General features: G+C 42.4%; 1 protein-coding gene across 1 annotated transcript in view; it reads left to right on the forward strand.

Annotated features, from left to right (window-relative positions):
* KNDC1 (kinase non-catalytic C-lobe domain containing 1) overlaps nucleotides 1–17448 on the forward strand; it is an 83966-nt gene extending 66518 nt beyond the window's left edge. Inside the window, exons 25-31 of the mRNA XM_056850481.1 lie at nucleotides 3676–3888; nucleotides 4564–4646; nucleotides 6551–6701; nucleotides 14595–14717; nucleotides 14862–14921; nucleotides 16881–17038; nucleotides 17217–17448. Coding sequence (XP_056706459.1) covers nucleotides 3676–3888; nucleotides 4564–4646; nucleotides 6551–6701; nucleotides 14595–14717; nucleotides 14862–14921; nucleotides 16881–17038; nucleotides 17217–17448 — 1020 coding nt within the window. The remainder of the gene's footprint in view (nucleotides 1–3675; nucleotides 3889–4563; nucleotides 4647–6550; nucleotides 6702–14594; nucleotides 14718–14861; nucleotides 14922–16880; nucleotides 17039–17216) is intronic.
* Nucleotides 17449–23517: the final 6069 nt, after the last annotated feature.

Below are 23517 nucleotides of genomic sequence, written 5' to 3' on the forward strand. Positions count from 1 at the left end.
TCACTGGAAGTGCTGCTGACCAGGGTTACCACCAAAAGGATGATGCAAATGGGTGTAGCCATGAAGTTTGGCATGTGCATTTATTTAGAATACTTGCTTGTGCCTCGTGAATTAAGTTTTGCATTCAAGCACCTTTTGTTTTACGAAGTGGGTACCCACTGAGAGTGTTTATTAGCTGATTGGTGCGAGATGTAGGTTTTTTCTGTATTTTTCAGGTACAGGTTCATTGGACCCAGGTTTTTTTTTTGGGGGGGGGAACCCAAAATAAGCTGAATACCCATACTGGTAAATGTGTATTTCAGCTTTTTTTCAGATTTCCCCAAAAAAATTCAGCCCAGGGGTGTTTTTCAAGGTAGAGTCACCAATTTTGCAGTGTAGCTGCTGGAGACTGCCCTTAGATGAACCCCAAAGTTTGGTTAAGTTTGGGTCAGGGGGTCCAATTTTATGAGCCCCCAAAGAGGTTGCCCCTATCCTCCATTGGCATTTACAATCCAGTTTAGGCTGGATTTCCGATTTTTTCGGGTTTATTTTCAGTTTGGGATATCAGTATGCACACCCCTAGTGAAATGTAGCCCAGTGTGAGAGGATAATATTCTTGTATTTTATTTTTATCTTGGTGACAGTAGATTTTTTTAAATTGAGTTCATAACTGAGGCCGTAAAATTATTTTAGTGCTCTGTCTCTAAGATTTTATTAAGCTCAGTATTTTTAGGGTTTTGTGAAATTTGGCAGGTCAGTTGACTCTGTTGCATAATTAGTATTGGACAGTTGATTCTGTTGTGAAACTAGCTGCTGTTAGTAATCTGCTAATGGTCAGTTTATTCACTGTTAACTATTAAATTGATCTACTAGTTAAACTGTTGATTTATTTTGCTGCTAATTGTGCTTTAGATATTTTTAATGGGATTAGAATATGCCTGCCAAAGGTTAGTGCTGGTGAGCCTGGCAATCTAATGGTGAAGGAAAGTCATGGGAGAGTAGTGACGTTTGTTATGATAACGTGGGTTAGACTATTTGGGCTTTCTTGCTCACACTCTCTACCTATAGCTTCACTTCTGTGGAGCTTATTCATTTCCCCCTGTTCTTTCACTTTTATGTTCAGTCCAAAATAAAACCTCTTTCATTCACAAGATCAAGGAGGAAAAGTCTGATGTACTACAGAGAGTTGGCTCAATGAGGCAGAGAGACTGTCTAGACCCAGTTGCTTCCAGGCAGATAACAAGAGCAATGGAAATTCAGTGGCTGGGGAGGTGAGGCTACTGTTGCAGCCTGAAGGGGTCTATCTCTTATATTAGGTGTCTTGTCTAAAACACAGTCCTTTCTGAATGTGTGTATCTGATGTTGGGCAACTGGGATAGAATAGGAATTATCTTGGTGTACTAACCACTCCATTGCCTAATCCTCTCCCTTCCTTACTATACTGACAAAAGCAGGCTCTGATATAGTGTTGAAGAACTCCAAACTTACATCCTAGTGGATTTTAATTTTCACACTAATTATCTGCAACTCATATGGTTCAGGACTTCATATCAGCCATGACAATCATGATGTTCTAATGCAATTTAGGCCCAGAACATTGGATCTGGTTTCTTGTACAGGAGAAGGGGAGGATTTGTGGGTGGGCAATGGTTCCGTCATCTTTAATCATGAAAGATGATTATCTTGTTAAGGTTGAAATGATAATTTCCTCTAATTTATATAGGTGTGGTGAAGTAATTAGGATGCCATGTCCCACGTGGGACCAGATGAACCTATGAATATATTCATTTGCCTAACTCTGCCAGCTATTCTATACATCTTTTATGGATCCTGGAATAGGGAACTTGCTAGCAGTTCATTGAAGCTGCTTTCAGATGTGTTCTCTCTCTAGTCAGAGACTGAGCCTCTTCCTGGCTCACTTGGAAGTTGCAAGTAATGAGGTAGCAGCAGTGATGGCTAGATTGCAAGTGGAAGAAGAGCCAGCATTGTGTAGTGGTTAAGAGCGGACTCTAATCATAGTGTAGTGGACTCTAATCTGGAGAACTGGGTTTGATTCCCCACTCCTCCACATGAGCAATGGACTCTAATCTGGTGAACTGGGTTGGTTTCTCCACTCCTCCACATGAAGCCTGCTGAGTGACCTTGGGCTAGTCACAGTTTTCTTTGAGCTTTCTCAGCCCCACCTACATCACAAGGTGTCTGTTGTGAGGAGAGGAAGGGAAGGAGATTGTAAGCCGGTTTCACTCTCCTTAAAAAGTAGAGAAAGACAATATATAAAAACCAACTCTTCTTCTTCATGATAAATCAATTGAACACAGCTTAGAGCTCATTGGCAGCGATGGGAATAAATGGGTGAATGGAGGCCCATTAAGTGCAGATTTCTGGTGCAAATTGCTCTTGTAGTAGGAGAGGAGTGACCATTGATTCTTCTGGATGTCAGAGGCTTTCAGCATCCTTCCGGATAGCCTGTGTGGGTTGACAGTAGGAAGCACTGCTCTGAGGTTCCTTTCCTACATTGCTGAACAGTTCTAGTCAGTGGTGCTCTGAATGGTGTTCAGCAGAGTTCCATTTTGTCTCCCATATTCTTCAATATCTAGGTAAGTCTTCTTGTTAAGGTTGTTCACGGGTTTGGCTCACAGTGCCAGCAATAGGCAGACGACATACAACTGTATTTCTCTTTGTATCAGGTGTAGCAGAGTTCTCTGTAGATGATTGCCTGAAATTGTGCCATTACTGGATCAATGTGAATAACCCCAAACTCGGCCCAAACAAGGAATAGATGCTAATGGTCAGTGGCCCTCAGTTTAACAAAAAATGCCTGTTTTAATTGGTGTCAGTCTTCCCCTAAAGGAACATCCTTGCAGCTTCACAGTGCTTCTAGTTCCAGCATCTCTTTGTCTGCAGTAACCAAGAGCATGTGTTTTCAGCTTAGGCTGATAACCTATTTTCTGGAAACTAGAGGCTAAGCCACCATATTACATGAACAGGTAATGGGTTGGGCCCAGCAATCTGTTAGTGGAAGGTGCTGACAACCGCGCATCTTGTCTATTCAAATATTAACTGTTTAAATCAAGTTTCTTGCAATGTATAGCTTTGGTTGTGTTTGGGATCATGCACATATCTTGTTAAACTCCTCTGAACCTTAGCATGGTATAGTTGGACCCCCCAATTCACCCCACTATGTACATAGAGAGAGCATTCATCTTCTGGCTATGGCTTGTAATGAGTCTCATTGACTAGATAAAAAAGAACATAAATTAAAAATATAAAACATAGAACTAAGAAAAGTTATCCTATTGGAAGCATCAACTGGAAAGAACTGACTTTTTAAAAGAGAGTTTTTCATATTACACATCAACACACACAGCTTCCTTAGAGTCAGACCAGTGGTGTATCAGAGTCACTATTTTCTGTTCTGATGGGCAGCTGCTCTCCAGGGTCTCAGGTAGAGCTCTTCCACGTGACCTGTTACACGGTCCTTTATTTTAACGACATGCCAGACATTGAACCTTTGGCAAAGCAGATGCTTTATCACTGAGACATGGCCCCTTTCTTGAGTTCTTAAACGAACCAGTTATATTAGATTGTGAATAGATTGAACCTATTGGATTAAGTCCATATCAGTTTAGCTCATGTAAGACAGAATTCAGTTTTCATTGAATAAAGTTACAAATGGCCTTTATTTGTCTTCTGCAGACCTTTAACTGGAAACTCTCTCAAGGAAATGAGGCTGTTGCACCTTATGAGGGGGCCAGGCAACATCGCATCGTTTCAAGTTTGCCAAAGCCATGCTATGGAAATTTAACTGAAAAATTCTCAGACTTCTATTCTAGATCTGAGAGAGACTTGCATTTCTTAACAGAATATACTGTACATCAGCTTTGCTGCCAGCTGACTCTTTTAGAACAGGTAAAAATGGGTTCTTTATTAATGGGAAACAGTTGATATAAAATCACCTATCATTTGTATTGTCATGTTCCTAGCACAGAGTAACCTAGATATTGCCATGCTCTCAAGCCCTAGCCCAATCTATCTGCATAGAAACATAAGAAAAGCCATGCTGGATCAGAGGCCCATCAAGTCCAGCAGTCTGTTCACATAGTGGCCAACCAGATGCCTCTAGGAAGCCCCCAAACAAGAAGACTGTAGCAGCATCCTACCTGTGTTCCTCAGCACCAATAATAGGCATGCTTCTCTGATACTGGAGAGAATGTGTATGCATCATGACTAGTATTCATTTTAACTAGTGGCCATGGATAGCCCTCTCCTCCATGAACATGTCCACTCCCCTCTTAAAGCCTTCCAACCCTTTCCCACATGACCCTGTCATTGATCCACAATGTCCTTCTTTAAGCCCTATACTGTAAAATGAAATATAAATGTGTTCATGTGGAGGGAAAGTGCAGGCTGCTGGCCTAAGAGGTTCAAAAGAGTAGAGGAAGGATGGAATCCTATGCACACTTACCTAGGAGTAAGAACCGTTGAACTCCTTCTGAGTAGATGACTTAGCATGATTATTTAAAGGCATAGCAAGTTCTAAAAGATGCAACACACTCAGTGTACTCAATTTTTTGTCTGTTTTAGGAAATGTTCCATAACTGCCATCCAGTGCATTTTCTAAATTCAAGACTGCTTGGAGTCAAAGATAAAAATATACCTCAACAAAAGTAAGTTGGCTGCTTGGCCTAGCCTAATAATATCCTGATACAGTACAAATATTTGCTGTGCAATGAATGAAATATGAAACGTTTAGCAAAAAAATAGGCTTTGTATTATAGGTGACGTTGAAGAAAAGCATAGCAACTGGCCTAAAAATAAACACACAAGTAATATTTGAAATTGAACATGCCGAAAATATTTTTCTGTACATTGTTTTGAATAATGTTGAAAACTGTAGTGCCGCTGTAGTGCTACTGTTCTGTAATACAGAATCTTTCATTAATCAAATGTGGTGGTCTACGACCATAACAACAATAAACTAAACTTCATTAATCAAATGTTATTCAGAGACTTACATTAGTAGAGTTGGGGAAGAAAAGTTCTGATCCATCCCTCCAGCCCGAGGAGCATTCAGCTGTCCTGAAAAAGGGCCAAGGCTTTCTTAACCCTGGCCCTGACATGGTAGAATTCCCTTCCTGGCAACACCAGGGCCCTGCGGGATCTCAAAGAGTTCCACAGGGTCTGCAAAATGGAATTATTCCACCAGGCCTACAACTGAGGGCCGCTGCAAGTTTTATATTGGTTCTGGCCTCCCCATCTCTCTCCCACGTTCTGCCTACACGTGGGGGTTTAACTACTCAACAGGGTCTACAGTGGCTACTATTATCCTTACTATGTGAATGCCATCTTGATATATTTATAGTTGTTTTATGATTATTTATTTTTTATTTTTCTATCCCACTCTCCCTGACAGAGCTGGGCTCAGAATGGATTGTTGTTGTCTTAAGCTGAGGTTTTATGGTTTTATATTGTTTTAAATGTTGTTGCTCGCCCTGAGCCCAGCCTGGCTGGAAATGAGGGCGAGCTATAAATTTAAATAAACAAACTTATCCTTTTGTTTGGGGCAAGTGGTGAGTTTCAAAGACTTAGTAATACCTTAGTAATTTTCCTGCCATTTTAAATGCAGATAGAGAAAGGAACTAGTCTGATTTTTGTCAGGTCTCAGAAGCTAAGCAGGGTCAGCTCAGGTTAGTATTTGGATGGGAGACTGCCAAGGAATACAAGGGTTGGCACACAGATGCCGGCAATGGCAAACCAAACCCTACAGGTTGCCATAAGTTGGCTGGGATTTGATGACAAAAAGAGAGCGAGAGACAGGAAGAGCTGAAGAAGAAAAAATGGATATGTTAGAAGGAAAAAATGCCAGGATATAGAGAGGCAGGAGTTGATTTTGAAAAGCTTAGTTTTTACCCTGGCATCCTAAACTCTAGGAAGGTCATATGCTTGCCTCACCAAACATTAGGTTGTTAATGAGGTAAGCCAGGGCATTTATCAAAGGTTTGGAAGGCCAGAAGCTTGATGACATTCTCAATCTCTGGTACTCGTTCATTTATGTGCAGATGCTGATGGATCTGGTTTAATATACTAGTGCCCCCTTCTTTTTGAGTCATTGGTTCCCAAGCTGTCTATTTAGTTGGGGCCATGTTGAGTTGTATCTAATTAAAGGAATGTATCCAATCAAAGTTGTATCAAATTAAAGGCCAATGAAAGGCACTGGAGAATGTTGATATTCTTTCCTCTAGCAGTCTCTTTTAACCCACATAAAGATGTATTTACTCTATACTCCACCTTTCTCATTGAGACTCAAGATGATAAATCTGGTTGCAGGATCTGCATGATTTAAAAACAACAACATGCATGAGCTTTTTGCCCTCCTGAGTCCAGTAGCTCTAGGCATCCTTTTACTAGGGGTCAACAGGGACTCTGGTTGGAAGAGAAACATGTCTGCCGTCATCTTCCATTGGTCTTTGACTAGAATCATGTATACGGTAATTTCCTTTCGATAAGGTGAATCTCTGATTGCATGTTTATAAACTAACATTTAAATTTTGTAGACGCTTGTCTTTTACAGAGCTGTGGCCTCTGAGATGTTGCCTACTCAGGCCTATAACCTTTTTGCAAAAAACTGTGCCCAGGATGATTACCTTTTGAAGCTCTTAAAGTATGCAGATAATGTCAGTACGTGGGTTGCTGCTGAAATTGTAACCAGTTACAGTTCTAAGGTTTGCAGTCTTTTTTCTTTGTTGTGACTCATTCGTTTTAATATTTATTTCTATTATTCTAGTAATTTCTTAGCTATAACATCTTTGAAAGCCCAAATCTCTACCCATGTAAGCCTTTGGGGTCTAGTTTCTTCTTCTTCTAACATCTCCAAAATGGGTATTTTCTGTATCTATATCTCTAGAACTTTGAGAAGTGGAGTATCCCCTAATTCAACTTATTCCGGTTTAAATTTAGCAATTTAAATTTGTTTCGTCCAACTTCCAGAGGATGGGGGTGATCCCCAAAATCTTGTTTACTTGTTCAAAGAATCTGCCATTTATGATATGGGGAATTAAATCTAAACATACAACTTGTGTTTTAGCATGGATGACTGTTAAGTGGGTATGCCTACAAAAAGACCCTAATCTATGTAATGTAATTTGTGTATAAAAGAATTAATGTCATCACCACAGAGTAAAACAAAAAAAATTCTGCTACTAACCATAAGAAAATTTTTTACTCCCCTTTTAATCCATTCATCATGTCACTTATAAAATAACTACATTCCCTGTTTCACATCTCCCCTTCATGGTAAGCTGTTTGCAAGAATATTCATTGAGGAAATTCTAATTTGAAGCTGTTAGATCAGAGAAGTCAAATCAGTTCTAAGTGCCTATGATCCTGATTAGTTTTATCTGAAGTAATTCTCTGTCCATAGTATCAATAGCTGTTTTATATTTATATGTGAAAGCGTATTTACTAATCAGCGGATGAAGATCAAAGTGATAATCTTATAGTGGAATACCTAAATCAAGTTTGTACCTCAGAAAATATCTGATTTTCTAAAGCCTAGACTGCAGGAAAATTGACTTTTCCCATAGAGCACTGCATCCAACTTTTCACCCTTTTAAAGAACTGAATTGTAACAATACTTTGCTGTCCACTTGGGATGCCACCTCTGATGTTTACGCAGCCATAAAGTTTACAGAGAGGAGATACGTCACCAGGTGGCATTCTCTTGCAAAACCCCACACCATCTTCCCCGCACATCTTTTATTTGATAAATTTTGAGCAGCAAGGATGTTTGAGTGACTGCCAGTTAAGTTCTCCACCCCAGTAACTATCACAGAAAACCTAAACCACAAGCATTTAATTTGGGGAGAAAATCTTCAGGCTGTTGAGCATTAAAAACTAATAAGCTGAAGAGCAGGGATGAGGAACATCCGGCCCGGAGGACATTTTCAGTGGCCCTCAAGAGCTCCAGGACCCAGCCACGGAGGCGCAGCACAGTGCAGCCCTTCCCGGGGGTGTTCCTGGGGCCACGGGCCCTTTGGACCTCCTCTCATCGACTGTTGGTCAGCGAGGGGAGGGGGGAGGGGAAGGGACGCTTCCCCCAAGGCTGCCCCCTACAGTCGCGGCATGCAGGAACGCTTCCTTCCTTCTTTCCTTCCTTCCTTCCTTCCCTGAGGATAGGCGGTGAGCTGCGCCCCCCAGGCACCTCGTTTGCTCGGGGCCCATCACTGGCTGCCCTCCCGCCTGGGAGGGGGAAGGGAGCAGGGGTGCCCTCCAGGCCTTCGCTGCGTGGCCTCCCCTGTGGTTGCCAACCTCCAGGTGGTGGCTGGAGACCTGGCAACCCTAGCCTCTCCCCCCTGCGCCGGGAGATCTACACCTGGTTATGGCCCCCAACTGATGTTATAAATGAGCAAATGGCCCTTGGCAGGAAAAAGGTTCCCCACCCCTGTGGTAGAGGGGAAAGTGGGGCTTCCAAGCTGTCCTGGAGACATTAGATGCCAAAGGATTGTCACAAACAAAATGTTCCTGTTTGTTAAGTTTCAGAAGGCTTTGTTAATTTTAATTTGTATAACAGTGCTTAATTTAATCTATAATTGTTTCCAGTATGTATGCTTTTTCATTTTTATCAAATGCTTGAATTCTTATGTCAATAATATAAAAAGGTTAATATAAGACTGAAGAAAAAGCATGAGATCTGGCCACCTTAAAGGTGATTTTGTTAAGGCAATCTGCAAGAAGAATAGATATATGAAATTTATTATAAAATTGAAGTAACGTATAAGGAACAAATATCCTAAAATGAACAGTGAAGTAATAGGTGTTCAACTGTTTCAACCACACGCAGTTGGCAGAAGCAGAAACACTGGGAACGAAGGATACATAAAAATTTGCCTTGCAGCAGAGATGAGGGTAGAAGTAATCTGTCTTCTGTTTCATGGAGCTCACGTACCCCATCTATAGTACACATATAGATGTTTGCATGTGGGGGGTTTTAAGCCAAGCAAAACATATTTGTCAATAAGCCAGATCTGCAAAAGTACTCTTGCAACTTTCTGAACTAGGTATTAGAATTAATATTTAATCTTCCCCTATATGTATGTTCTTGCCAGCAAGAAAGAGCTTTTCCCCATCTTGAGATGAAAAGAGCCATATCCAATGAATGTTAAGGTTTATAGAACGTTATTTCACACTCATTTGGTCAAGTCTGCTGTATCCAAGATAGCCGCCATTACATGGTTGCATGATTCCATCTCTCAGTTTCATGATTCATTCAGAGCATGATTCCCTCTTTCATTAAGTATTCCTTATTGTGATAGCATGTTTTGCAAGTGTTGGCAAAGTGTGAAGTTGGCATAGCTTTCTAGCCATGATCGAAAGACTTTCTAGGAGCAGATTAATAGACTGAAGCCTCCTGAGTTGCTTGTATGTTGCAATCCATTTCTGGTTCTGCAGTGTTGCATGATTGTGTCTTGCACCTTTTGTCTGTCTTTGTTATCATATTGTCTGTCAATGAGACCCACCCTAGACTTGCAGGCACAACTCTCCTTGGCTCAGGCAAGCCATATGCAGCCTGCAGTAGAAACAACAGGGCTGCAGACTCTGGGTTAAGTAGCCAGATGGAGCCTATCCCGTTGTCAAGCCTGTCCTGAATGAGGGAGCAACCCATGAGGCAGCTGCAGCTGAGACAGGGATCCAGGATGCTTCCTAGTTGGGTGAGAGGATAGAGGGGAAGAGCCAGCCCTGGGAGGGGATTGGAAGAGTGGCCTATTTAAGAAGGATCTGCATCAGGCCATGGAGGATGGAGTATTCCCACTCAGGCAATATGGGAGAGTGGAGAATGAAAAGAGGAAAAATCAGGTGATGCAACTCCCTCCCCTTTCCACTCTGAGGTCTCATGGGTCCTCAGCTGCAGGGAAGGTCACAGCAGAACAGTGGCAACGTGGCCCTGATGAGCAGGAGCATCACACATGCACAACTTTCTTTTAGTAATTTGACATCAGGAAATTAGAGTTCTTCGTAGTTTGATGGAATATCTTTGATACATGGATAATATACAACTGCAATGGGAGAGGAACTAGGTAGTTTTCCCCTGTCCAAAAACTTCTGACTAGCCGGACGAGGGGGCTCATGTAGATGTTAAATAACATTGGGGAGAGGACTGCACCCTGTGGCACCCCACAAACCAAGGGGTGTTGTGGCGACACATTCTCTCCCATTGCCACCCTCTGTCTCCAACCATGGAGAGAGGAACTCAGCCATTTAAGGGCTGAGCCCCAGATCCCAATGTCGGCAAGACAGTGGTCCAGGAGTTCATAATCGTCTGTGTCAAAGGCTGCTGAGAGATCTAATAAAACCAGCAACCCCAACCCACCTTGATCCAGATGTCAATGAAGATTGTCTGTGAGGGTGACCAGAATCATCTCCGTCCCGTGACCAGGGCAGAAGCAGGACTGAAATCAGTCCAAAGCTTATGTGCCCTCCAGGAATGACTGGAGCTGCTCAGCTGCCGCTCTCTCAACTACCTTACCCAGGAAAGATAGATTTGACACTGGGCGGTAGTTGGCCAGATCACTAGGATCTAAAGATGGTCTCTTTATGAGCAGATGCACCACTGCCTCTTTCAAAGCCCCTGGGAATACCCCTGTACTCAAAGACAGGTTGATGATCTCAATCAGGGGTGCCTACACCGCATCCCCACTAGCCTTAACCAGCCAAGATGGGCACAGGTCCAGGAGACAAGTGGTGGGCCTTACAGCTCTCAGGATCCTGTCAACGTCGGCTTGGGAGAGCTGACTGAAGTGGTCCAATACTGCACCAGAAGACAGCCAAGGGGCCTCCAGTTCATTAACTGTATCAATGTTGGCAGGGAGGTCATGATGGAGTGACAAGGCTTTATCTGTCAAAAAGCTCACAAAAGCCTAACAGCTAAGAGCCAAATTAGAATTTGTCCATCCCTCGGGCAGGGACACCAGTGATCTAATTATTTTGAACAATTGTGCTGGGCCAGAGTTGGCGGACGTAATGGAAGCTGCATAGTAGTCTCTCTTTGCAGCCTTCACTGCCACCTTATAGGCTTTCATAAGCATCCTGTAATATGTTCTTGTAGCTTCGTCACAAGCTCAGCGCCAGACTTGCTCTAGCTGTCTGAGTTCCCATTTCTTAATCCAAAGCTCCACAGTATACCACAGAGCCTGGTGAAGATGGGGGGGGGGGCACAGAGGGCATTGGGAAGCAATTCTGTTGATGGCTTCGGATAGACAGCTATCCCAATCATCCACCAGCTCATCTAAGGAACTGCCAGGGGGAATTGGATCCCACAGGACACTCTGAAATCCAACCGGATCCATGAGTCTCCACAGGCAAGCATAAATATGCTTCCTGCCCAAACAGGGAGAAGGTGGGACATCAAACTGGGCCTTCAAGGCAAAGTGGTCTGACCATGGCACTTCTTCAATAGTGATCAGATCCACGTCTATCCCAGACCCAAAGATCTGATCCAGCATGTGGCCTGCTTGGTTTGTGGAGCCCGAAACAATCTGAGAAAGCCCCAGTATCACCATGGAAGACACTAGGCTTGAAGCCTGAGAAGATGAGGTGACATTGGCATGGACGTTAAAGTCCCCAGTACAATCAGTCTGGGGAACTACAAAGCTCAACCTGCAGCCACCTCTAATAGGCTCGGCAGGGTATCCCTTGGTGCCCTAGGTGGCCAGTAGTACACCAGCCAGATAGCCACAATCTCCTCGGTGCCCCACACCAGGCCCACACACTCAATGCTGAGAATCTCTGGGGTGGGTAGAGCCATGAAGGAGAAAGCCTCCTGGATGAGTATCGCCACCCCCCTCCCCTGGCCCATTGTCCGGGATTGATGGAGGACCGAGAATCCTGGGGGGAGCCAATTCTCTCAGGGTGACAGTTTCGCCCTCTCTTACTCAGATCTCGGTCACGTACGCCAGGTCCACTCCCTGCACCACAGAATAGGTCATGGTTTTATTTGCGATGGACCTGGCATTGTGTCGGAGATGGGTTAGTCCTCCTCCCCGTACCGTCATGTCTCGGGATGGGATGCAGGTTGGAAAGAGTATGAGCTTGCCCATATCTCCGACCCTTTCCCTTATACCACCTGCTCCCACCGCCAACCTCCCTTGCCCTCCTATCACTGGTATCCCTGATCCATGATTGCATATTGGATCACCTCAGACATCCTCAGACAGCAACACACTGTGGCACACTATCTATATCTCCAATACACATTGGATAATAATGCTAATACTAATAACAATAGCAATACTATGTAAAAATAATTAAAGTACAACAATCCTAATCATCCTCCTCCCTCCCTCCCTATAAGAGCATCCCTTACAAAACTAATCAAATAACTCTAAATGGTTGCTCCCAGGGACCTAACTAAAGGCTAAAAATCCAGAAACCAGGCTAAAATGCCTGAATAACACCAATTATGTGGTATGTACAGCCCTGGAGAAATGGCAAGATAAAAATCTGATCGACGTAGAAGTACTTTCTGTTAATGTTTCTTTAGAATCGTAGTAAGGTTTACTGTTCTGATTCTTCTTTTATGTAAAAAGAGGTCCTGAGAAATGTTTTTTGAGCCAGTCAAGTAACATGACAATCAGATTTGCATATATTACTGATTCAAGGCATTTTGCTGTACTTGATAGGAATGTGCCTGTGTTGATACAGATGGTCCAATCCAAATGTAAATGATCAGCATATTTTAATAAAGATAAAAGTTTGTATTGCCATGTTGCCTTCCACGGGATCTCATTTTTTGGCACACATACTGGTGTGTTTTAGCAGCCCCTTAACTTCCAGAATGCTGATAATTTCTTCCGAGAATGACAGTTTCTCCTGCTGATATTATATAGTTGTTCTTTCATGTATCTTCTCACTCATCTTTTGTTTTATCAGCCATTGTTAAGGGCAATTTTTTTTTGCCTTTCATGTCTTTGACAGTAAGGATAATGATAAAAGTGAGTAGGTAAGGTGTTCGGAGGTGGATTTTTTTTTGCATGACTTTGATGTCCAAGGGGTACTGAATGAAAATAATACCCACACAAAAATGAACAAAAGCAAATATATTACGCAGCATATGTTTCCAAAATTATTGTCACCAGCCTCTGTTTACAAAGAAGATTGCTAGATCCAATGGGGCAGGTGCATCACGGATGGGTTGCCAGTGCTACTGTGTAAGAAGTCTTCAGTTTGCCCATTGAAGAGCCTCAAATCCCTCACGTGGCCCATTACTAAACAAATTGCCTGCTCAGGAGCACTGTGGCTGGGCTAGTTCAACTGTCCATGAGATAATCTTCCCAAAGGCTCAGCATTGGCATGCCTTGCCTTACTACCCCATGTATTCCTTCAGAGAATTTTAGGCAGAGAGAATTCCCATGTGATATCGTTTTCTTTTTCAAGCTCACCTAAAAAGTTGGCATATCTCGCAAAAATAAAAAAGGGGCATTCCCGGCCCAAAAGGACTTTGGAGGCTGCCTAAAGATGGCTCCTCCTCCAGCCCGGTGCCAAAACGCACCAGGAATGCCTTCTGGGGCACTGGAACACCTCCCAGGATGCCGGCACGGGCTTTTACACCGGTGGGGCGCCGGCGGAAGGCGCTGTTGGCATCCTGGGGTAGCCCTGTCACAGCAGCTCCTGGCGTCCAGGTGTTCCCACTGGGGTTTGGGCCACTAATGCTGTTGTAAGTTGCTCAGACGCCAGCACGGGGGGCCGAACACCGGTGCAGTGCCTTCCAGGCCTCCTAAGGGCTTTCACCCTTCAGGCTCAGGAATGCACTGAATGTCTATCTGAATTAAGTAAGTTATCTTATCTTCCATTTAACACCGCCAAAAGAGCGGCATTCAAACGAGCGAGCATAAAAACTGCGGTAACAAGGGACTGTTATGTTGCTAAAATAAGCTGGGGTTCACACAGATGGAAGGATACCCCAAAATTGGGTAGAGCATACTCTCCGAGCATGCATTATAGACCTGGAATAATCTAATTTTTAATATAATTATTGGTGGTTAATATAGATTCTCTTTTTCCTGTCATATCATTTTAATAACATCTTAAACTTCAACAAGAGAACAAGTTTGATTATTTGGTGGCTCAGATTGTTTTGTTGCTCAGTTTGCAAAGCAGGAAGATAGTTAGTTGTTCCTTTAATAGCTTTCCTGTTTACCAGAAATGCACATAATTGTTAATTGGCAACTAGCAAAACAAGCAATTAGAAAGCCGTAATTTTTGCTGATGTTGAGCACCAAGTCTGATGAAGATGGAGAGTTTCACAGGATAACAATATCATAAAAATAATATGTTTCCTTTTTTGGCACATAAAACAAGTCTGTTAATTGTAGTTAATTGGCAGATCTAGTCTGACACTAAAAAAATATTCTACTTCTAAATTTGGTCACTGTTCGATAATTTAACTCATTTAAATGACCAAGCTGTTTCCAGCTGCTCTATTATATCAGAATCCTCAACCACATAACAATAATTTACTAGGAGCATACTAGGCATTAAACTCGGTAAAAAGACATACTTTACACATGCTGGCACTGAGCAATGATATGTTGGTAAAATGTTTATTATAATTTGTTTCCCAGGTGCAGGTGAGCTTGCTATCAAAATTTCTCTTTGTTGCAAAAGGTTGCTATGAGCGAAGAAATTTTGCTACAGCAATACAAATCCTAAGAGGCCTGGAAAATCTCATTGTGCGGCAATTGCCAGTGAGTAACTAATTTCTTACTTTGCGGCTCTTCACATAGGAAATGTAGCTGTGATATTTTGAACAGGCAAAATGATGTATTCCAGCTCAAATACTAATCTTCAGAGAGTAAAACATAATTTGTCTTATTTTACTTCTTTTTAAGGCTTGGAAATTTTTACCATCTAAAGTATCGGAAATAATGGAGGAGCTCAAGGCAGTTGAGGTATAGTAAAAACTCTAGTGTAAATTCTGAATAGGTACAAGTATCACCTTCTGCCCTATGATTCTGTGGATTTTTTTATGATAGAGTGGTATGTGTGTGTGTGTAAAGTGACTTCAAGTCGCAGCCAACTTATGGCAACCCCTTATGGGGTTTTCAAGGCAAGAGACTAACAGAGGTGGTTTTCCAGTGCCTTCCTCTGCACAGCAACCCTGGACGTCCTTGGTGGTCTCCTATCCAAATACTAACCAGGGCTGACCCTGCTTAGCTTCTGAGATCTGACGAGATCAGGCTAGCCTGGGCCATCCAGGTCAGGGTGATAAAGTGGTATACCTACTGTCAAGGTTGGCACTAGAGGATGGTAAATTCAAGAGTAGCAAAGAACCCCTGCCCCCTAGAACGCTGCCATTTTCACTGTTCACAGAGCATCAAGAAGGCTGCAGATACTGTGACAGAATTCTTGGTTTGCATGATGTTCTTCTTCCAAGTTAAGGAGAAAAAGTCTTGTTTGGAGGTCCCCAAAATCCTGGAGGCAGCTTCTTAAACCAAAAGTGAGTGAGAGAATGTAGTGATGGCCACAGGCATAGACAGCTTCGAAAGGGGTATTAGACACATTCATGGAGGAGAGGTCTATCAGTGGCTACTAGCAATGGCGACTAAAGGGAACCTCCACATTCAGAGGTTTTCAAGGATAGCCGGAGGCACATATAGCTAGATAGTCCCTGTTCTTTCAGAGAGTTGGGGATCAGAACTCCGTGGTGGAAGATACCAAAAGGTACATTCCCCAGGAGTATGTTTCAAAGGTTCTAGTTACCACAGGCAACTCCTGAAACCACCACTGAATTCTTGAGGTGGACTCCTTTAGTGGCAAGCTAGAAATGTATCACGTCAAATTCATGTGCAATCCATGCTAAATGTACAAATATGTCAGCATGAAAACAGAATTCTCCCTGTGATTGCTGTATTGTCTACTCTAAACCCAGGATTGCTATCAACGGCTTGGGATACGGATGTCTAATCATGCTGCACAGAATGTCTTAGGGGAAAAAAGAAATATTAAACTTTGAATTAAAATCAGCTCCTGTCCCAGCAATCTGTGGCTCAAATTAAGCCCTGCATAACAGCTGAAAATTATTCTGTTGCTCTCTAACAATGATTTCTTCTCTCAAAACTTCATCCTTGTTTGCATTTCTTGTCTCTGATGTGTTGGGGAGTGTATCTTAGTTTAGGCAACATTGTTTACAGCTCTGCACATAATTATGTGCTTCTGGCTTCAACTGCATTTACAACAGACTGACATGAGTCTGTGGTAGTGGTAGAAACACACTTAATTTGGGGTGGTGACAACTCTTTCAGATGTGCCAGAAGTTGTATCAGTCATAGTTCCTTATGTTCAGAGCAAATTCTGGAAGAGGAGTCATGACGGTAGGGTTGCCAACCTCCAGGTACTCCTGCTATTACAATTGATCTCCAGCCTATAGAGATTAATTCACCTGGAGAAAATGGCCACTTTGGCTATTGGACTCTATGGCATTGAAGTCCCTCCCTTTCCCATACCCCACCCTCCTCAGCTCTGCCCCCAAAATTTCCAGGTATTTCCAAACCCGGAGCTGGCAACCTTAGAGTCAGGGTATGGTAGACTCCAATCTTGAAGGGAGGGTGAGTTCCCAGATAAATCGCCACAGCCCAAAATGGCCACTCTTGATGGCTTTGCATCGGTGCCATATTAAAATGGTTGTGTGTTTTAGATTTCCACCCAAGTTATTTACTGCACACTAGTATGGTTTTGGTCACCAGATGAATCATAGTCATTTTCTTCTCTAAATAGGTTCTTACAAACAACAGTAGGTACTGAATATGTTCTTTACAATGTTCTAAAGCAAAGAATTTTCCAGCATCACACATTAACATTTGTTCCACAGTCTACTGTTTGTGCATGTGTGTCTATGCTATCTATGCCAGGTATTTTTAAAAAGTGACAGCCTGTGTTTAATGGAGGGAGAAAGATTTAAGACGTTACCAACAATTCCATCAGCCCATGTTCTGGCCATGCATGTCCAGCAACTTGAAACTGGAGGATTTACTATGAGAAATGGTTCTTACAAGTGGACTAAACTTAGGTAAGAAGAGGGTTTTTTTTTATTTTATGGTATACATTTTAAGCAACATTTATAAATATAAACACATATTATATATACCTGTATAATATTCAGGAGAACTTGTAACTTGAATAGTTTTGTTCTTTTGTGTATCGGCTCCAAAGCTAATTCACCTCTTTTATCTCTTTTATCTTCAAAGAAACATTGCAAAAGTCGTGAGCCAGGTTCATGCATTTCAAGAGAATCCCTACGCTTTCACTCCAGATCACCAACTGCAGACTTGCTTAAGACAAAGAATAGCTTCTTTTAATGATGCTGACATTTCGGTCTTAGCAGCTGACAACTATGCCAACTTTCACCAAATGCCACCTGAAAAGCAGTCCCGAAAAATCCGGGACACGTTATACAGGATGAAGGCAATGTTTCAGTAGTTGCATCTGTTTATTTCTCATCCTTTTTGATTAGAGTAGCTTCAATTCCTGGGCCAGCTATTAGATTGGCACATGTGACATTTTCTTTATTACTCACATTTTCACTTCTCTTAGGAATAAGCAGCTCATCAGTCATCAGCTGCTTAGGAATTTTTGTATGAGCTTGGATGTCTGAGTTCGACGTTCCTTAAACTTATTTGAACCAGTTGTTTATCAGGTGCCATGATCCTTCAAGGAGCAATACTAAAATCAAGCCTGAGAACCTCTAACTCTTTGCAACTTGAAAAGTTGCAGTTCTTTTCTTTACAGCTTCAAGTTTAGAGCACATAGCAGCTGTGCCTTATCAAGGCTGAGTGTTCAGAGTGAAATATTTATCTAAAAGCCCGCAAAAATAAACAATATAAACTGGAGCGGCATGCCAAGATATCTGCTCAGAATTTTAGATCCTCCCTCCTTGAAATTCTGTAAGAATTGTCACCATTTTGAAAATCACATTGACTGAGATTTGTATGACTCAGGAAATATTTTTTTAAGTGAACAAAAACAACAACACTAAAGATCAAAACAAAAGGGAAAAGATCTGAATGTGTTGTTTTAGTGCCTTATAATACTAGCAATATGTGCTTTGTTGACCTCATCAAAGCTATAAATAAGTGTAACCTTTCAAATCTTTCTGCATGTTTGGTTTTTCTTGGAGGGGAGAGGTGATGGGAGAATAGGAACTGTATTTTTATGTCAAGTCTGAATATTGGTCTCTTGTCAGAAGATATATAGTTTTTTGTTGAGCTTTCTTTTTTTCCTTTATATTTTGTGTGTGTGTGTGAGTATTTGGGTGCATTTGGAACTATTTCTGTCAGTGATGCAGAAATATATTACTAAATAATGATGAGCAAATTCCCCATGGCTTGAATAATAATTGAGTCACCAATTATGAGCAGCATCTGCAAATGCTTTTTTAAAAAAGACAATTTTCATCATGACTTGTAAATTGGCTGGCCTAATTTTTTTTCTGTATGCGCATTCTCACACTGCTGCTTGGGAAGTGTATAATGGATAGAGGCAATCAATTATAGCGCATTGCCTAGGAAACCATGCCATGTTCTCTTTGCTTCCATGTGCATTCTGTGTCACCGTAGTGCCTTATTCCATCCATGGATCTCTTCGTGATGCAGCAGAGGTGGCAGCTGCAGAAGCACTCACAATTTTCATTTACAAAAGAGGAAGTCAATTTCAGCCATCAATTTTATAGAAAGATGAAGAAGAAGAGTTGGTTTTTATATGCCGACTTTTTCTACCTTTTAAGGAGACTCAAACTGGCTTACAATCTCCTTCCCTTCCTCTCCCCACAACAGATACTTGTGAGGTAGGTGGGGCTGAGAGAGCTCTAAGAGAACTGTGACTAGCCCAAGGTCACCCAACAGGCTTCATGTGTAGGAGTGGAGAAACCAACCCTGTGCACCAGATTCAATTCCACCGCTCATGTGGAGCAATGGGGAATCAAACACGGTTCTCCAGATTAGAGTCCACTGCTCTCAACCACTACACTACATGAGGGACTATGTGCATGCATCAACACCAGCTATCACCCTTGGCTGCCTAATTGGATAAGCACTGACCAACCATACAAACAGCACATCTGTTTGAAATGCATCTTGCTTTTGTGAACATAGTACCCATTTCATAGCAAAGGGCTGAAGTATTCTCAGTTTTATCTATAACATTATCCTGTATTTGTTTCATTTTTTTTTTTACTCAGCCATGAGTAAAATCCTCCAACAAAACCTGAAAGCACAGTGGTTCCTACAGACGCTATAGGCAGGTGTTTGAAATACCAGTTTTATCAGCCATGTGGCTAATATCAAGAATTGAACTGAATGGTTTATTATGGCCAAAGACCAGCACAAAAGTAAATACATTACCAGAAATGTTACATTAAAAATCATTACATAAATTATATTAAGATAAGCAAACCTAGTTCATTAAATTTATACAGAACTATGATAGACTCTAGCAGCTGCACAAAATATGGCCAGTTTATCAGTGATCCAAGGTTAATGGTCGAAGAAAAGAAAGGAAATATATGATTCCTCTGATCTACCTGGAATTTTTTTATTATTATTTTTTAGAATACGAGCATTGAAATCATGTCTAAGGGCACTTTTACACAGCCCAAATAATGCACTTTAAATCCACTTTCAATGCACTTTAAAGGTGGATTTTACTGTGAACTGGCAAAATCCATTTGCAAATGATCATTACGGTGCAGTGAAAGTGGATTGAAAGTGCATTATTTGGGCTGTGAAAGTTACTTAAGATTGCAATAAAAAGGGCAATACAATAAAACGGGCCCAACAGTTTCAGCATCTTGACCTGGATGGCCCAGGTTAGCCTGATCTCATCAGATCTTGGAAGCTAAGCAGGGTCGGACCTGGTTAGTTCTCATATGGGAGACCACCAAGGAAGTCCAGGGTTGCTTTGCAGAGTCAGGCAATGGCAACCCACCTCTGAACGTCTCTTGCTTTGGAAACCCTACAGGGTCGCCTTAAGTCAGCTATGACTTCATGGCACTTTCCACCGCCTGTAGTTTCAGCTTCCCCACTTGCTCAAGGGCAGACACGTTCTTGGTACACTGAAGTATTCTGAGCGAAGAAAGTTTAAAAATAAGCCCTTTTCTGCTTTAACTTTGTAGCATCCCTAGAACTACATTTGAGAGGGGTATCCACCATCAGTACATTTCTATAATGCCCACAGTCCTCTCAGCCAATCTATTTTCAAATGAGAAAAAGAGTTCAAATTATTTCTATTACTATGAATTAGCCCCATTCTGCTTTCAAAGCCTGTTGAGAAGAGTAAATTTTTTTGCAGCATTTAACCTGGAATTAGGTCTCTGCTGCTTTTTGCCAAAGCCTTTTCAAACTGTAGGTTTTTTTACAGAGATTCTTCAAAACATTCCCTTGTTGTGTGGGATGGCCCTCCTTCCAAATAGGTATTGTAAGGAATGGAATGCATTACTGGGGTTTTTTTTTGGGGGGGGGGCTACCACCACAATGCAGCCAATATTTAATAAAGCAAGGAAACCAATCTTTCCATTAAGGTATCTGACTAATTAATGCTTAATACGGCAGAAATGGATAAGAGTGGAAGTTATCTGCTTTGGAAGAAAAGGTGACATTAGAACCATAGGAAAACAAAAACATAGAGATGGTGAGTCTGACTTGGGAGAGGAAAACGGTGACTTGGGTGGGGGATGAGAAATAAAAGATGGTTGTGCCAAGTAGAGTCGCACATTCTTCCAAAAGGTGGCAGTAGAGAGCCTCAACAGTACTGAAGAAATAGTAAAGCTATATAGCAGCATGCAAAATAATGTATCCAGATGTCCCATTATTAGAATAAATCAAGAAGAGTGGGGGGGGAGGGGAAATCAGCTGGCTTAAAACACTGGAACTTTTAAAATAGAGCAAATATACACTCGAGGGCTTTTTCAAGCCATCAGTTTGTATTAGTACAACACAGTCTGGCTGCGAACCCCTCTAGCACACTGGAGCACATGCCGTTTAGTCTTTCAAGAAGGAGGGGGAAGTCTACCCCACCCAAGAAGCCCTTTCCCATGTGCTCATGCGCATTTTCAAAATCACAGGCTGCAATTCAGCAAAGGGCTGTGGAACACAGGCAGGATGCTGCTGCTGCAGCTGTCTTGTTTGTGGGCTTCCTAGAGGCACCTGGTTGGCCGCTGTGTGAACAGACTGCTGGACTTGATGGGCCTTGGTCTGATCCAGCATGGCCTTTCTTATGTTCTTATGACATAGTGGACTCAAGTGGCCTGTGATCTGTTCAAATGGGATAAGGAGGGAGTCAGTCAGTCTTGAGTGGGAGAGGGAGCTTTACCCTAAGCAAATTCCCAAGGTTGTCCCTGGCCAAAACTAATCTATTCAGCCATCACTTACTGCTCTGTCCTGGAGGGAAATTCCTTCATGACCTGAAATATGGAGATTGATTACGCCCTCAAAAGTCATTTATCAAGTTTTCGTTTATTGCCAGAGAAAGGAAAGGTGTTAGACCAGGAACCACAATACAAAAAATGTTAATTGAGCCATTGCTAGATACTTGGGTGGGGTCAAATTTTATTACTAGCATTTTTGTTGATGAGGAAGATGAGGAAGCCAACAACACTCCTAGATGTGGACTTGGGGGTGTCTGCTCCAATCTCTCACACAGTTGTAGAAGAAGAAGAGTTTTTCTATCTTTTAAGAAGAATCAAACCAGCTTGCAATGGCCTTTCCTTCCTTTCCCTACAACAGACACCTCGTAAGGTAGGTGGGACTGAGAGAGTTCTGAGAGAACTGTGGCCAGCCCAAAGTCACCCAGATGGTTTCATGTGTAGGAGTGGGGAAACCAACCCAGTTCACCAGATTAGAGTCTGCCACTCATGTGGAGGAGTGGGGAATCAAACCCGGTTCTCTGTCTCTCTCTTAACCACTGTCAAAGTCTCTCTCTTAACCACTACACCAGGCTGGCTGTCATGTAGGCATATTAATCAGAAGTCCCACTATAGTCCACTGAACTTAAGCCCAAGTGTTGAACTCTTGGCCGGAATGTTGTATTCATCTTCAATGGATGAACTTTCCACAACTATTTTAATTTGGGGCTATAGGAGACAGGAGCCTGTGCTTCAATCAAGTATGAAGCAATGAGCTATAGTTGTGGCTGTCTTTTCACAGTAATCATAGGCAAGAGTACAATAGGGTTGCCAGGCCCCTCTTCACCATCAGCGGGAGGTTTTGGGGATGTAGCCTGAGGAGGGCGGGGTTTGAGGAAGGGAGGGACTTCAATGCCATAGAGTCCAATTGCCAAAGCGGCCATTTTCTCCAGGGGAACTGATCTCTGTCAGCTGGAAATCAGTTGTAATAGCAGAAGATCTCCAGCTAGTACCTGGAAGTTGGCAACCCTAGAGTACAAGGTGCCAATGAAGAAAAAGTATGAGAGATGTGCTCATTTGATAATAAGAGCTTCCCTTTCCTCACAACGCATAGTTAAATTGTGGAGTTCCCTGCCCCAGGATGTGGTGGTGGCTGCCTATTTGGAAGGCTTTAAGAGGAGACTGGACATGTTCATGGAGGAGGGGGATATTCATGGCTGCTAGTAAGGATGGATTCTGGTCATGATGCATGCCTATCCTCTCCAGGATCAGAGGAGCATGCCTATTATATTAGGTGCTTTGGAACACAGACAGGACAATGCTGCTTCCTAGAGGCACCCAATTGGCCACTGTGTGAACAGACTGCTGGACTTGATGGACCTTGGTCTGATCCATCATGGCCTTTCTTATGTTTTCAAGGGTTGTCTGGTTCGTTTCTGAGGTAAACTGTACTCACCCATAAGCACTGATTTACAAGATATCAAGGGTTATTCTGAAAAGAGTTAAGCAAAAACCAAATGCTCTCAATTTACAAGCAAAGGAAAACCGTCAAAACTTCCTAGTAAAAACAGCCATCAGGAGAAAAAGAAAAGTCCAAAGGCCAGGGAGAAGCTAATGCCTTACAACCTTCCCCACCAGTCAAGGTCACCCAACTAATTATCCTTGCAGCTGCATGATTAGCACCGCTTGCATAGATTCCGTTAGGAGGGCCTCTCTATGAAACCACTTACAATCCCAAAGCCGAAACCAGCCTGAGAAAATGCATGGCGCTAGCCCTGCATCCACTTCATTGGAAGCCACTGAGTTCTAGGTTATGGGATAGGGAAGATTATTTATTTATGTATTTAAGGCTTGCCAACCTCCAGGTTCTAGGTGGAGATCTCCTGCTATTACAAGTGATCTCCAGCCAATAGAGATCAGTTTACCTGGAGAAAACGGCCGCTTTGGCAATTGGACTTGAATGGCATTGAAGTCCCTCCCCTCCCCAAACCCCTCCCTCCTCAGGCCCCTCCCCCAAAACCTCCCGCCAGTGGCGAAGAAGGACCTGACAATCCTAATGTATTCATTTATCAGACTTGTAGCCCACCCTCCCTAGCAAGCCGACTCAGGGAGGGTAACATCATTTAAAACATGGAATAACATTCAATAGTACA

The sequence above is a fragment of the Euleptes europaea genome, chromosome 5 (genome assembly GCF_029931775.1).
Source record: "Euleptes europaea isolate rEulEur1 chromosome 5, rEulEur1.hap1, whole genome shotgun sequence".
Classification (NCBI taxonomy): domain Eukaryota; kingdom Metazoa; phylum Chordata; class Lepidosauria; order Squamata; family Sphaerodactylidae; genus Euleptes; species Euleptes europaea.